This window comes from Rattus norvegicus, chromosome 13 (genome assembly GCF_036323735.1).
Source record: "Rattus norvegicus strain BN/NHsdMcwi chromosome 13, GRCr8, whole genome shotgun sequence".
In the NCBI taxonomy this organism is placed as follows: Eukaryota; Metazoa; Chordata; class Mammalia; order Rodentia; family Muridae; genus Rattus; species Rattus norvegicus.
Window position 1 is genome coordinate 88653911 of NC_086031.1, and position 16067 is coordinate 88669977.

General features: G+C 35.9%; 1 protein-coding gene across 1 annotated transcript; it reads left to right on the top strand.

Annotated features, from left to right (window-relative positions):
• Positions 1-14564: 14564 nt before the first annotated feature.
• On the top strand, positions 14565-15515 carry Or6k14b (olfactory receptor family 6 subfamily K member 14B). Its single transcript, NM_001000912.1, has one exon. It carries the CDS (start codon positions 14565-14567, stop codon positions 15513-15515), a length of 951 nt encoding a protein of 316 aa, NP_001000912.1.
• Positions 15516-16067: the final 552 nt, after the last annotated feature.

A 16067-nucleotide genomic window follows, 5' to 3' on the forward strand; every position in this document is an offset into this window, starting at 1 on the left:
TTACTATGTCAACTCTACCAATCCATGACTATGGGAGATCTCTCCATTTTCTGAGATCTTCAATTTCTTGAAGTTCTTATCATAAAGGTCTTTCACTTGTTTGGTTAGAGTTACCCCAAGACATTTTATATTAGCTGTGGATATTGTGAAGGGAATTGTTTCCCTAAATTCTTTCTCAGCCTGTTTAGCATTTGTTTAAAGGTTATTTGAGTTAATTTTATATCCGGCCACTTTGCTGTAGTTGTTTATCAGCTGGAAAAGTGTCTCTGGTAGAATTTTTGGGATCACTTATGTATACTAACATATCATCTGCAAATAGTGATACCTTTAATTCTTCTTTGACAATTTGTATCCGCTTGATCCCTTTTTGCTGTCTTATTGTTCTAGCTAGCACTTTGAATATTATATTGAATAGATATGGGGAGAGTGGGTATCCTTGTCTTGTTCCAGATTTTAATGGGATAGCTTCAAGCATCTCTCCATTTAATTTGATATTGGCTGTTGGTTTGCAGTAAATTCCCTTTCCTGCTTTTAACATGAAGGGAAAAATGCTAAATGCTTTTCATGAATCTAAGGAGATGATCATATGATTCTTTTCCTTTGGGTTTGTTTATATGGTAGATTACATTAATGGATTTTTGTATATTGAACCAACCTTGCATTCCTGGGATGAAGCCTAGTTGACCGTGGTGAATGATGGTTTTGATGTGCTCTTCGATTTGGTTTGCAAGAATTTTACTGAGTATTATTGCATCAATATTCATAAGTGAGATTGGTCTGAAGTTCTCTTTTGTTTAGTAGGGCCTCGTGTGATTTAGGTATCAGAGTAATTGTGACTTCATAGAATGAATTAGGTAGTGTTCCTTCTGTTTCTATTTTATGGAATACTTTGAGGAATACTGGTATCAGGTCTTCTTTGAAGGTCTGATAGAATTCTGAACTAAATGCATCTGGCCCTGGGATTGGTTTGGTTTTTTTTTTTTTTTGTCAGGAGGTTTACAATGACTTCTTCTATTTACTTATGGGATAATAAGGAAAGTGTTTAGAAAGTTTACCTGCTCTTGAATTAACTTTGGCATGTAGTATCTTTCTAGAAAACCATCCATTTCATCTAGATTTTCCAATTTTGTTGAGTATTGGCTTTTGTAGTAGGACCTGGTGATTTTTTTTTAATTTCCTCCATTTTTGTTGTTATGCTCACTTTTCATTTCTGAGTTTGTTAATTTGGATACTGCTTCTGGGCCCTTTAGTTAGTTTGGGTAGGGGTTTATCTATCTGGTTGATTCTCTCAAAGAGCCAGCTCCTGGTTTGGCTGATTCTTTGTATTGTTCTCTTTGTTTCTATTTGGTTGATTTCAGCCCTGAGTTTGAGTATTTCCTGCCTTCTACTCCCCTTGGGTGAGCTTGCTTCTTTTTGCTCTAGAGCTCTCAGGTGTGTCATTTTGCTGCTAGTGTAAGATCTCTCCACTTTCTTTACAAGGGCACTTAGTGCTATGAAATTTTCTCTTAGCACTGCTTTCATTGTGTCCCATAGGTTGGTGTCAACATTTTCATTAAATTCCAGGAAGTCTTTAATTTCTTTCTTTACTTCATCCTTGACCAAATTATCACAGAGTAAAGAGTGTTCTGTTTCCACATATATGTGGGTTTTCTGTTGGTTTTGCTCTTATTGAAGACCAGCTTTTTAGGCCATGGTGGTCTGATAGGATGCATGGGATTGTTTCAATCTTCTTGTGTCGGTTGAAGGTTATTTGTGACCAATTATATGGTCGATTTTAGAGAAGCTACCATGAGGTAATGAAAAGAACAGTTTTCTTCTGTTTTTGTAAACAAGATTTCAAAATTTCATTTTGCCATTTAAAGACTAAAACCTAAATAAATATAGGTTTTATATAGAAAAACTGTGTTTTAAATTCTTATTCTTATAGCCACAGATACCTTTGGCTAGTGTTATTTATCAAAGAAGCTTTTTTTTTTCCAGCAGATGAAGGATCTTATAGAGAAGAGAAGTCAGAATGATTGTAAGAACCAGAGGATTGGCATTCCCAGTGAGAAAAATGTTTTCTAGACGTGATAGTAACCTGCATCTATGAAGTCTCATCAATAATGTTATTTAAATAAGATACAGCAATGTGAATGTGGGAAATCTCACAGGTCCTTGCTCCTTGATAAAGAACACTCAGTTACCACTGAGTGTATGTGTGTGTGTGTGTGTGTGTGTGTGTGTGTGTGTGAGAGAGAGAGAGAGAGAGAGAGAGAGAATAATAAATATCAGTTTTTTTAAAAGATGAACACATTGATAGATTATTCATTCCTCAAAGATCAACCATAAAAACATATACCCTAAATTGACTAAATAGATTTTGTGTGTGAGAGAAAGAATTGTGTGTGTGTGAGTGTGTGTGTCTGTGTGTATATGAGTGTGTGCCTGTGTGAGTGTGTATATTTATACATGTATGCATTCATTATGTGAGTGTGAGCATGTGTAAAACAATAATTAAATATGGATTATATTACTTACCATTTTTTCATGTAGAAAACACCAGTCTACACATATTTCCACATATTTTTGAAATTCTATGGACTTGAGTTTAAGCTCTGTCTCTATTGAATGACACATTTTACTTGGTATTGATGAGATAAACCAACCCCTTGAATCTTAATTTCATTATGCAATCACTTGTTTTATGACAAGTATTTTTTGAGAGTGATGTCAAAAATCTTGTAAACACAATGCATACTTTCTAGCATATGGTTGATAGTAAAAATTCTTCTCTTAGACTTAATAAGTTTAATCCACCCAGTTCATCTTTATCCTGAGATTTAGAATAACATTTGTGAATATATATATATATATATATATATATATATATATATTATATGTGTGTGTGTGTGTGTGTGTAACAAAATATTTCTCAAATTAAAACATAACCAGTCAGGGAGCATCCTTGTGAAAAGAGTGGGGTGTCTTCTTGTCTGTCCTAGTCTGTCATTGTTAAAGGTTCTATATGTCTACATCCTAAAGTGTGAAAGCATAGGAGCTGGGCTGCTGTTAGGAAACAGGTTTACATTGCTCTAATTATTTTATTTAACTAGCTGTTTCCTCTAAAATAAAAATAATACTAAAACTTAGACTACCAGAAAGTAGAGGCTTACCTACAAACCAATATTAATAAATGCTTATGCATCTGAATACTTTTTTAAGTAGAGCATAAAATCTTGACGATATGAAGACGACTGAAAGGATGTTTTTCAGTTAAGAGTTCTTTCTACTCTTGAAGAGGAGTGGAGTTCAGATCACAGCACCCACATAAGGTGGCTCACAACTATCTATAACTCCAGTTCCATGGGGTTAAATTACTTCTTACATTTTCATATACAGAAACCCAAACAACATAGATTTATTTCTAAATAAATATTTCAAAAGCAATACTACTAATTCTATAGATCTAAAGGATCTCCCCAAATACTTGCACTTCTACTATCATAAAGATTACCACCCACCACCTATCCTTCTATAATTTCAATGCAACACATTTTATAATAATGTTTTTATTTCACATATGAAGATTTCATGTAAGACATTTTGATCATATTCAAACCACTCATCCACCTTCTCCCAGATCTACACCCAACATTCAGCTTCCTCCATCTCTAACTTTATTCTCTCTCTCTCTCTCTCTCTCTCTCTCTCTCTCTCTCTCCTCTTCTCTCTTCTCTTTCTTTTCTTTTAAAATCTTAAATAAAACTTGTGTTGTGTAGGCTAACTGTTTTTGGATATAGGGCCTACCCTTGAGTGTGCTTTATAAACCAAGGCTCATATTATTAAGGAAAACTGAGTTTGTCCCAGAATCTATCAAATGCAATAGTTTGTCAGCTGTTGGTAAGACTTTGTGCATACCAGTCCTCCATCATGCTGATATTTTATCTGGTTGAAGCTTGCTGAGATCTTGGCCATGCTGTCACAGTCATTGCGAGTTCCCGTGTCTCCTTTTGAGTCTGGAAAGCACTGTTTCCTTGAATTTATCCATCACCTCTAGCTCTTATATTTCTGCCTTCACTTCTGCATAGATTCTTGATCTTTGAGCAGAATGGGTGTTATGGAACCTCCTTTATTGGGAGCAGCACACTCCAAATTCTTATCCTCTACACTTTGACCAATTGTGAGTCTCTATTTTAATTACCATCTACTACAAGGAGAAACATCTCCAATGATGGTTAAATGATACATTGATTTAAGAGCATAGTGACTAGTTATTAGGCATATTTTAATGCTATGTTTATTTACTAGAATAAAAATATAGGCTCACACCCTGGGTCTATGCTACTTTGCCAACGAGAAATCTATAACTCCTGGTCATAAAATCTCTTTATTCAATGGACTTCTCATGATTCACAGTCACTGAAAGATTAGGAAACACAGAGAAGAAAAACCTAGTTACTCAAAGACACATTAAGTACTACTAAGTTTCTTTAAAATATTCAAAGAAACAAATTTCCATTTTTTTCCAAGTATATTAAGTAAAGTGACCTATTTTTTGGAGACAGAAATTATAGTAGAGACCCCAGGAGTGCATTACTATGTTCTATGAGATAGTTCAGCACATGTCTGTCTGCCTGAGGACCTGAATTCAATCTCCAGATGCCACAAGATGACAGGACAGAAGTAACCCCTCAGAGTCATTCACTGACTTCTCCATATACCTGGTATCATGTGCAATGGCCACACACAAACATACACATACAGAGGAAGTGAATAACAAAAATTAGAAAATTTAAAAAGTGTTATAGATACTTACATAACCTTAATCAAGTCATTAAACTGATTTGGGCTTTAGTTCTAGATTTGATTTAGTTTCAGGGTCGAAATAATGATGATTCTGGCAAATTCACTTCAGGGTGCTTTTATTTACAAAAAAAGAGTCAATATAAAGAAAATATTGGGAATGGTAACGTAAAATGTGGTGGATTACCTAGGTTAGAAATCTCTATGAAACCCCTTTAAGGCTGAAATTCTATTTCACACCATACAGTGGCCAGTCTGTGGTTGCTGAACTGAGTTTGCAGATTAAATAAGTTGCACAAGGAGAAAACTTTTCCTTTTGTGTCAAGAAACAGTATTTGAGGAATGATGGATGACAAGGGAATTTATTGCTGGTGAAGCAATAGAAAAGCATTAACAATAACAGGATATATATATATATATATATATTTGAGATTACAATGTAATTACATCATTTCTTCTTTCCCCTTTCTCTCTCCAATTCCTTCCATAAACCTTTCCTTGCTCTTTTCTTAAAAAAATGCATGGCTTATTTTTTTAACTGAGTATTGTTACATATATATATATATATATTTCTAACTATAATCTGCTCTGTCTAAATAATGTTAGTTTTATATATGTAAACTTTACCCAATAAATCTGTAACAATATAAATCTGTGAATTAAATACGCACATGGCAATGCTCCATCTGCAAACCAAAGACTAAACAGTAAAAATTTCAACTCCAGGCAGGAGAAGCTCACTTAATTACATTGAGCTGTTTCTTTGTATCTTCTTGAAACTCCTCAAAATATTTGATGAAGTTCCGTATTGTTCTTTTAAATTCTGCATCCAAGATTCATCTAGGTAGTTCTCAATTTCAAATATGTCTATGAGACTGGTCATGTTTGGATAGATACTTGCTTGATATTTCATAATGGTATTTTCATGATGGGATGGGGGTCTGTAGACTTGTAGACTCTTTGGTTAGTTCTAATTCTCACACGATCAGAACAGTTTCACAAAGAAAAGTGGATGTGGAGGTGAGTAAGATTTGAAAGCGCCTGGGTGGAATGACAGAGGGCAGTTGGCTTGTATAAAGGAAGTTTTTGTGTTTCTTGATCCAAGGCTAGAATATAGTAATAGTAATAGTAATAGTAATAGTAATAGTAATAGTAATAGTAATAATTGCCTGAATAAGAAGGCTTAGATTTGACATGAGAGATGCCTGCAGGTTTGGGTATAGATTGGGTTCTACCAGAGACCTAGTTGGTGAAAATTTAGGCAGTGATCAGAAATCTAGACTGAGGCACTAGATGTGGAACCCAAGCTAGATATGACAGTTTGGAAAGAAGGGATACAAGGGGAAGTCAGACAGATTTAGTGGGCTAAACCCTGGGAAAAGTAGCATATTTGGCTGAACGATAATAGTTTTCAGAACTATTTTGTGCAGTGCGTGTCTTATGCCATGGTGCAGAGAAGAGAAAGACAGGAACATAATGTTAACATGAGAGGAGTCTGAATGAGTGTTGGAAGTAGGAGAATACACAGGTAGCAGTCATGAGCCTGGTATATGTTTATGTAAACAAGTGCACCAATGATATAGAGGCATAGTTCATCATTCCTGTTAACACCAGAACAGGCATCTTTGAGAACAGAAAAAGAGCATGATTGGGGCACAAAACAGCACTCGTAAAATTCTGCACTTCAGTATGGGTTTTATTCTCCAAGCTTCAGATCTACTTCCCATTCCTTTCCAGTCCTACTTACTCTACTAAGGGAAAAGTCACTTTACAGTGTATTCCATTTTCTTCTTTCTCAAACCACAGGTGATGAGATTGAGAAATGGAGCCAGGATGACAAAGGTAACATAAGTTATTTAGTTCCAGAAGTAGACGAGATTCTCTAATTCTTGTGTGTGTGTGTGTGTGTGTTTGCGCGCGCGTGTGCGCATGCATGCATGTATGTGTTCTCAAAGTTTAATTTTGTGTTCCAAAAGTACAAATAAGGCACATAAGAAATAAAATAACAGCAAGATGTATTAAGTATCATGGAAGGAACTGAGTTTCTACTGGGGAAGAACATTTCCTATGAGGTATCCTAGATGGCTCTCTCAGTATTGAGGAAAGGATGCTAAAAGTTAGTGCACTGTGAGTCTCGAGCAGCAAGAAAAGTAGTTTCATACAACAAAAATCTGCCTTATCCAAAATGCCAGCAGAGAAATAATATGGTTGGTTTGAATATTTAACATAATTAATAACATAGCTTAATAGTCCTAACTACAGGGACATTATTGCTCTGGGTAATAGTAAGAAAATGCGAAAAATAAGAGAAATTGTATGCTACATGGTAAGTCTGTGCTATAAAACAAATTATAAAAGCATATGATGACTACTAAAGTAGGCAGATTAACAGTGGCAAATGTGGGCCACACTATTGAAACTTGTGTTGGTATAGAAGCCAGTGGTTTAAGGGAAATTTAGGAAGAACACTGAGCCTGATTTTATGGTTAAGGAGAAACAGAATTTAACACACAGGGAAGAACAAATAAAACCTAACAGATGAAAAGCAAGTCCCATTCTACTCTAGCTAGAGTGAGGTAGCCATGTGCAGATGTGGATGAAACCCATCACAGCAAGAGTTACTGGGTCCTTTTGAAAGTACTTCCCTAATCCTCAACCTCAACTTCCAACCAAGTAAGGCAATCTGCTTTTGCTAGGCACCTGACATAACATCTATTCTTATCATTTCATCTTTCTTTTCTTTTAAATGAGGAAGACTTATTTACCTCTGATTCTTTGTGGTTACTTACATAAGGCTTGTGTGTGTGTGTGTGTGTGTGTGTGTGTGTGTGTGTGTGTGTGTGCTACTAGTAATAGTAGTACTGCTGCTGCTGTTATTGCCTATTTTTGTTGTTTTTGTTGTTAATAATTACTGATATCTTTGTATAAATTGTCCCAGGGATAGGTTAATACACATGTCCTTTGCACTAGATTTTATTTCCAAATGAACACAGAAGGAGAGTTCATTCACCACCAATAATACATGGGGACAGTCAAAGAAACTAAGTGACTTAGGGTTACTATCACATAGAATGATAGTAAAGTAAGTCACGGATGCTATCATTCTTCTGAACTGTATGAATGCCTTGTCTGTCATTGCACCCTAAAATTCTCATAGCTTTTTCTCTCATTTTTTATTGGATATTTTATTTACCTTTCAAATTCTTTACAGCTACACTGAAAAGAAAGAGAGAAAGAAAGAAAATAGAAAGAGGAAAGAAGGAAGAGAAGAAAGGAAGGAGAGGAAAGGAATGAAAAGAAAGGAAGGAAGGAAGGAAGAAAGAAAGAGAAAGAAAGAAAGAGGAAGAAAGAAAGAAGAAAAACACAACAAGGTAGATAACATGCATGTGATCGATCTTATGTGGGATGTGTGCATCCCCACAATCACCACAATGATCTGAATATAAGTCAGGGCAATTACAAGGAAGGAGGCTTTACAATGGTCATGAAAGATGTATCTGTACAGTAAAAACTGAGCACAGGGCTGAAATCACAGAAGATCTGATAGATCCAATTGAAGCCACGATTTAATTGTTTGTAATCCATGCCTAGTACTGGAAGCTTTGTTTAGTGTCTAGAGATGGCCAGTTGGGATTCTGTTTTTTCCATTATTTGGAGACTTTATTGCTATTGCCTTCATATATTTTAAAGTATCCACTGCACTATTTCCACATCGCCCATCATATACCCATCAATTCTAGCTGTCTGTCTGTGTCTTTTCCCTTCCCACCTGATCCTTCCATTTAAGTTCCCAATGCCTCCAGTCCATCCATAAAATTTATTCTATTTTTCCCTCTGAGGGAGATCCATGTCCTCCAACTCCTGTCAGTTTCTCTTTTCCTAATCTCCCTAAGCCTAGGTATTGTAACTTGCCATTTATTTACTTAGCGGCTAATATCCACATATGAGCAAAAACATACCATATTTGTCTTTCTGAGTCTAACTTTCCTTGCTAAGGACTTTTGTCTAGTGCCATCCATTTACCTGAAAATTTCACAATGTTATCTTTTTAAACAGCCTAGTAGTACTCCATTGTGTAAACATACTTCATTTTCTTTATTCATTCCTCGGTTGAGGTACATCTAGGTGGTTTTTAATTTCTCACTATTGTGAATACAACAGCAATGAACATGGTTGAACAAGTGTCTCTATGGTAGGATGATGTCCTTTTGGTATGTGCCCAAGAGTGGTATAGCTAGATCTTATGGTAGATTGATCCCCATCTTTCTAAGGAACTATCACATTTATTTCCACAGTAGCTCTGCAAGTTTGCACTTCCACTAGCAATGAATAGTTGTCCCATTATTTCACACCCTTGCCAGCATGAGCTGTCGCTTGTGCTGCTGCTCTTAGCCATTTTGACAGGTGTTAAGGTGGAATCTCAATGCAGTTTTGATTTGCATTTCCCTGATGCCTACAGAAGTTGAACATTTCTTTATGCGCTTTTTGGTCATTTGAGATTCCACTTTCAAGAATTCCCTGTTTAGATATGTACTCACTTTTTAATTGGGTTGCTTTCTTGGTTTTCTGGCTTTTTAGCTCTTTGTGTATTTTTGATATTAAAATTCTCTCAGATGTGGAGTTGGTAAAAGTTTTTTCCCCATTTTTTTGTAGGCTGCTGCTTTGTCTGCATGATGCTGTTCTTTGCCTTACAGGAGTTTTTCATTTTCACGATGTCCCATTTATTATTTGTTCATTTTAACGCCTACACTCACAGTGTTCTAAACAAAACATCTGCTGATCTGCCGCTCCAACGAGTTCAAGACTATCCCCCACTTTTGTCTATCAAGTTCAGTAAACCTGGTTTTATGTTGGGGTCTTTGATCCATGTACAGTTGAGTTTTGTACGGGGTGATAAGTATGAATCTCTTTGGATTGTTCTACATGCAGCCATCCATTTTGAGCAGCATTATATGTTGAAGATCCAGTTTTTTCCCATTGTACATTTCTAGTTACATTGCAAAAAAGAAAAGAAAGAAGAAAGAAATGAGGTGCCCATAGGTGCATGGACTTATGTCTGGATCTTTAATTCCAGTCCATTGATCTGCAAGTCTGTATTTATGCCAACCATTACCATGCTGCTTTTCTTACTAGAGCTTTGGAGTACAACTTGAACTTGTAAATGGCAGGTCGTTTAGCAGTTCAATTGTTAAAGATTGCTTCAGCTATCCTGGGGTTCCTGTGTTTACATATGAAGTTCAGAACTGTCAAAATCTGTGAAGAATTACATTCAAATTTTAATCAAGACTACATTGAATACATGGATTGCTTTTGGGAGAATGGCCAGTTTTACTATACTAATCCTACCAATCAATGAGCATTGCATATCTTTTTAGCCTATGCTGTCTTCTTCAGTTTTTATCTCTGAAGACTTTAAGTTTTTAGCATACAGGTATTTCACTTGCTTGTATATAATTACTCCGAAGATATTTTATAGTATTTGAGGCTATTGTTAAAGTTTTTTCTGATTTATTTTTCAGTGTATTTCTAGTTTGTTAGTTTGTAGTAGGAGGGCCACTAATTTCTGTGCGTTAATTTTGTACCCTGCTACTTAGCATTAAGTGTTTATTGGTGGTAGGAGTTTCTCAGTGGGATATTTGAGGTCACTGTTGTACATCATATTATGTGCAAATAAAGACACTTTGATTTCTTCCTTTCCAATTTGTATCCCCTTGATCTCCATCAATTGTCTTATTATTCAAGCCAAGACTACAAGTACTGTACTGGATAGGCACAGATATACTGGACAACCTGGTCTTGCTCCTGATTTTAGTAGTGGGAAGTGAGTATGATCAGGGTGCATTGTGTGAAATCCCCCCAAAAATCAATAAACTGTTTAGAAAAAATTAAAAGCAAATTGAAAATATGTATATGCTGTATAAGTATATATAAAATATATAAATATGCATATCTCTCTGAAGGCAGGAGGCAGATTTAAGTAGCGATTAAAATAATTCACTTTTCTAGTGTAAGAGTGGAAGCTGTGAATGTTTTTTCCGTGCTTAGTAATTTGTATGAAGAACTAATTTTTGAATAAAAGTGCAAGATGTTTTCACAGGCATCTCTCTCTCTCTCTCTCTCTCTCTCTCTCTCTCTCATACACACACACACACACACACACACACACAAGCAAACACACAAGCACACTTTGTGCACAATACTCAAATGTTATCCCATGTCTACACCCACTGCTATCATTACATGTGAGGTTTTATTCTCATTGCATATATATTTTTATAGGAGAAGAAAATTTAATGTGCTATTCATTTAGTTTTCTTCTGGCATTATCCTCCTCTAAGTAAATATAAGGTCCAATTTCAGTTTTTTAAAAAAAGAGTAAAGGTATATAAATATATTCCTCTACTTATATATCCTACCCATTATATTATTTGGACTTTTCCAAACCATGGAGAGATTTTTGGGGTCACTAGAATATGGTAAATCTCAGGGAGATCCTCACCTTTGCCACTACTGTTAATGGTCCTGTGATCTTCTGGATCTTTCTGGTGCAGTTCTACTGAAGTTGAATATATTCAAGTACTCCAGAATCATGTTCTTCTCATAGCTGTTACAATGACTAATGCTGAAGAGAACTTACACTTTGAAAGATACATTGTGAGCATCAACCCTTTTGTTCCTAGTTCATCCTCTGACTCAGACTTTTGACATTGTTTGTCAGAAACAATTCTTCCAAACAATTCCAGGAAAGATAAACAAGTGTCAACTTTCTTCTGCTATCTAGCATGACTTAAAACCCTAGCTTCCCATAGGTATGGAGTCTTTGTGAAACAGAAGTGTGGAAACAACAGTTCCCTAATTAGGCACTTGGGGTATGAGTTGCTTTTCCCTAGGCACTGAAAAGAGTGTGTCAAAATAAAGCCTTTATCTAATGTTTATCCCCAAGAAATCCAGTGTTGCGGTTATAACTTTCCTATGTGTTCGTCTGCAAAGAAATGAAGATATTTTGGAAAGGGGATTCAGGAAGAGGTGGATATAAGATGGAAAGACCTGCAGAGTAATTGTCAAGGAGATGCAAACACAGGAGGTGGGAGGACTTTAATTGAGGTAGGAGGACTGAGCTGAGGTGGGAGGACTGTAACTGACGTGGGAAGACTGTAGCTCAAGGCTGGAGCTTTAGGCAGGTCAGTCTGTTCTTTGACTGCAGAGAATCCCAACAAATACGAGAAGAATTGATCTCTTACATTTCATCCGTGAAATCAACCTACTCTATGTGAATCAACCGATTAAATTGCATCTGTGACACTGAATTTATAGCATTTCTCATTGATATTGAATACTGAGTTCAATTATACATTAGAGTCAGAAAAGATAACTATGAATTACAAAATTCTCAAACAATAATTATGACTTACTACTTAACAAAATTTTCAAACAATAATTATAACTTGCTACTTAAGATTCTGACTGCCCCCCTCCCCAGGAAATAGAAGAATCTTTTTGTTATAATTTCCCCCTTTTTCCTTCTGCCACGCTTCGATCTTGTGATTTGTGAGGTGTACCACTGACTATTTGACTCATTGCACAGTTATACATGTGCTATGTCATACCAAACAGAAAAAATACCAGATGCTAAATGTAAAAGATGCAGATATTGAAATTCACACTATTTCTTTAAGCCAAGAGGTAAGCTTTGGAGCCTTTCAATCATTCCTCACCCTTGCAGTAATTTTTGTTTCTTTGTTTCTTTCTTTGTTTGTGTTTAACATACCCACATGTTTGCATGTAAAAAATAATAATCCAGCTGGAGAGATGGTTCAGTGGTTAAGAGCACTGACTGCTATTCTGAGGGGTCCTGAGTTCAAATCCCAGCAAATACATGGTGGCTCACAACCATCTGTAATGGGATCTGATGCCTTTTTCTGGTGTGTCTGAAGACAGCGACAGTGTACTTATATATAATAAATAAATTAATCTTTAAAAAATATAATCACCTCAGTATCTGAGGGATTGAATTGGACCAAGACATATTTGAAATCAATAGATTCAGATAACAGTGTAAAGCAAGAGATAATTATAACCTAGATTATTTTATCTGTAAGAATCAATTTTTAGTAAAAAGTTTTCATGAAGAAACACCAAAGGGGATTGTGTTCTTTGTATTTCTTATTTTAGTTATTCATCTAATGTTTTACAGAATCCCTAGAAAGCATTCACAAGCCTTGCTTTTGTGCTTACTAGGATAACTTTTCTTTGTGTGTGATACGTGTTCCGTGGTTACAAGAGTGTGTATATTATGTTAAAATCAGTTCCCAGAAGACTGATTCTTTTCAGTAGCTATCAATAGCTTTCGCTTTTTCCAGGCTTCAGATCTCTCACCATCAAGGAGTTGAATTTGACAAGACACAGCTTACCCTTCCATCATGCAAAAATATTTTAGTAAGCAGTCATAAAAATACCACCAAACCTGTCGTTAGAAGGTTCGCTGTATTCTCTAGCTTTAGATTAGTAGATTGAGTGGAATTTTCAGAAAGATTATATGCACAAAACTTTCACAGATAAAACAGGTAACTTTTTGTTGAAAGTCGGTGATGGATCACCTGCCTCAGAAAAGAACACAGAACTGAATGAGTCATGGGCCTGATGGATGTACACTTAGGGAGGTATTTTGTCTCCTCATATTCTTGTACCCTTTAAGCAAAGGGCCAAGTGTATTCCTATTCAGTTTTCACATCTTGATCAACTGGTGTAGCATCAAAATTTATTTTCCATATAGGGAAGAGTCTTGACAGCAAACATTTATGCTCACTTCCCTGCAAGCACAGCAGTTTTGCTTGTCAAAACTAGGAATGGGTTGGGCTATTGGCATACCGTATGTTGTTAAACACTTAGGAAGGCAAGCATAATCCCCAGTAAATAATTGTGTGATCAAAAATGTCCATAGTGTTAAATATGATAAATTCTGTGGCATGCTGATCAATGGTCCCTATATCATAAGGACACAGGTGAGAATATCTGAATACATGGCTAGGCCTGTCTCTGGATATGAATTATTGATTAAAGCCTTTGAGATATTACTATCCCACCCATCATCTGAGTCATATTTTTGAAGCTATTAAAAACTCTCATTTGGAGTACAGACTAGACTACTTTATACACAGAAATGGCATACACTGTGGCATTTCAAGCAAGTTACACCCAGTATATTTCACTTTTTGTTTTTAATGAGAATGTAACAAAAATACGGAATTAGGAAAAAACACCTGCCCTACAGTCTTTAAAATATTCACTTTACAATTCTCTCCTGTTGACCCTCCCACAATCGTTTATTTTATTAACATTCCTTTTTAGTCCTCAATGTTCCTTCCCAAAGGGTGTATTTAAAAGTTACAATATTACTAGGAAAATTAATATCACAATGACAGTTTCTGTAAATTATTTTATGTAAAATAACTTTCCTTATATTATATAGTGAAAGGCAGTTATAAACTATTCCTTTATAATAGAAGTTGCCAAAGTATAATTAAATAGCATATATAAATTTATATTTCTAAATAGACAAGTACTTCTTGTAAAACACAGATAGGCAGAACACTAAATATTCATACCAAAACTGATGCAAATTTGAGAGATCTGTATTATAATTTTCTAAACAACTCATCATATATGCGATTTAATTGGCTTAATATTGAGGTTGCTTAGATGGTTGATTTTTTTCTTTGTACCTTTACTAGAGTTCTAATTTACTTATTCCTCGAAGAAGCCAAAAAACTTCTGAAAATATGGATAAGGAGAATCAGACAAAGGTGACAGAATTTTATTTTTCTGATTTCCCTCAATTTGATGATGGTGGCCTCCTGCTCTTCATCCTTCTGCTCTGTGTCTACCTGTTCATTGTTATTGGGAACTCTATGATCTTCTTGGCTGTGCAGCTGGATGTCCGTCTGCACAATCCCATGTATAGTTTCATCAGCATCTTTTCCTTCCTGGAGATTTGCTACACCACAGTGACCATTCCCAAAATGCTCTACAACCTTGTCAGCAGAGAGAAAACCATCTCCCTCATTGGCTGCCTACTGCAGATGTATTTTTTCCATTCCTTTGGGGTCACAGAAGGCTTAGTCCTCACAATGATGGCCATTGACAGGTACGTTGCCATCTGTAACCCTCTCTGCTACACAATCATTATAACTCCAAAACTATGCACACAGCTTTCCACAGGCTCTTTCACCCTTGGCTTCCTCATGCTCCTCCCAGAGATTGTGTGGATGTCTACTCTACCCTTCTGTGGCCCCAATCAGATTCACCAACTCTTCTGTGATTTGGAACCTGTGCTCCTCTTGGCATGTACAGACACATCTATGATTCTGGTTGAAGATGTCATCCATGCTATCTCCATCTTGAGTTGTGTCTCTATCATCACCCTTTCCTATTTAAAAATCATCACCGTGGTCCTGAAAATTCCATCTGGTGAGAGCCGTCAGAAGGCATTCTCCACATGCACAGCCCACATCACCATTTTTGTGCTATTTTTTGGCAGTGTGTCTCTCATGTACCTGCGCTTCTCTGTGACCTTCCAACCATTACTGGAGAAGATGATTGCACTAATGTTTGCTGTCCTTGCCCCATTTTTCAATCCTATAATCTATAGCCTGAGAAACAAAGATATGAAAGAGGCCATTAAGAAAATGCTCTGTTCTCAAAAAGTTCACCATCTCTGGTCACTGATGTGAGTTTACCCATGCATGTTAATAGATATCTCACCCTCTGAAAAATGTTTAAAATGTAAATAATCCATTTCCAAGATTACTATAATTTTTTTGTATGTCCTTTGTTTTATTGCTTTTTGTTTTTTTAACATCACGATCATTATTTGTTTTGAGAGAGGAAGCCATATGCATCTTTGTAGTACTCAGATTATCAATAGAATATTCTTATTTCAAAATCACAAACAGTGCAATACCCCCTTTCCAAAGTCAATCAAGGTTCATAATATAAGGAATAATAATATTTATAATCAGCACATCTAAAGGCTGCCCTTGAGATTGCTATGTGTACAGTCATTTATAAAATGTTAACAAAATCCACATAACTAAGATGATTTGGGCTTGAGAAAGGAGCATCCTTCCTTGATGTTTGTCTGGAGACACTTGCCATACTGTGATAAAATGCCATGATTTTATGGTGCACACTGAGCAGCTTGAGTTTGCTTTTATCATCTCTTGTGGGACTTCATACTGTTTTCGGATCCCATAGCAATCCTAGAGCTCTTAAAGATTAAATAT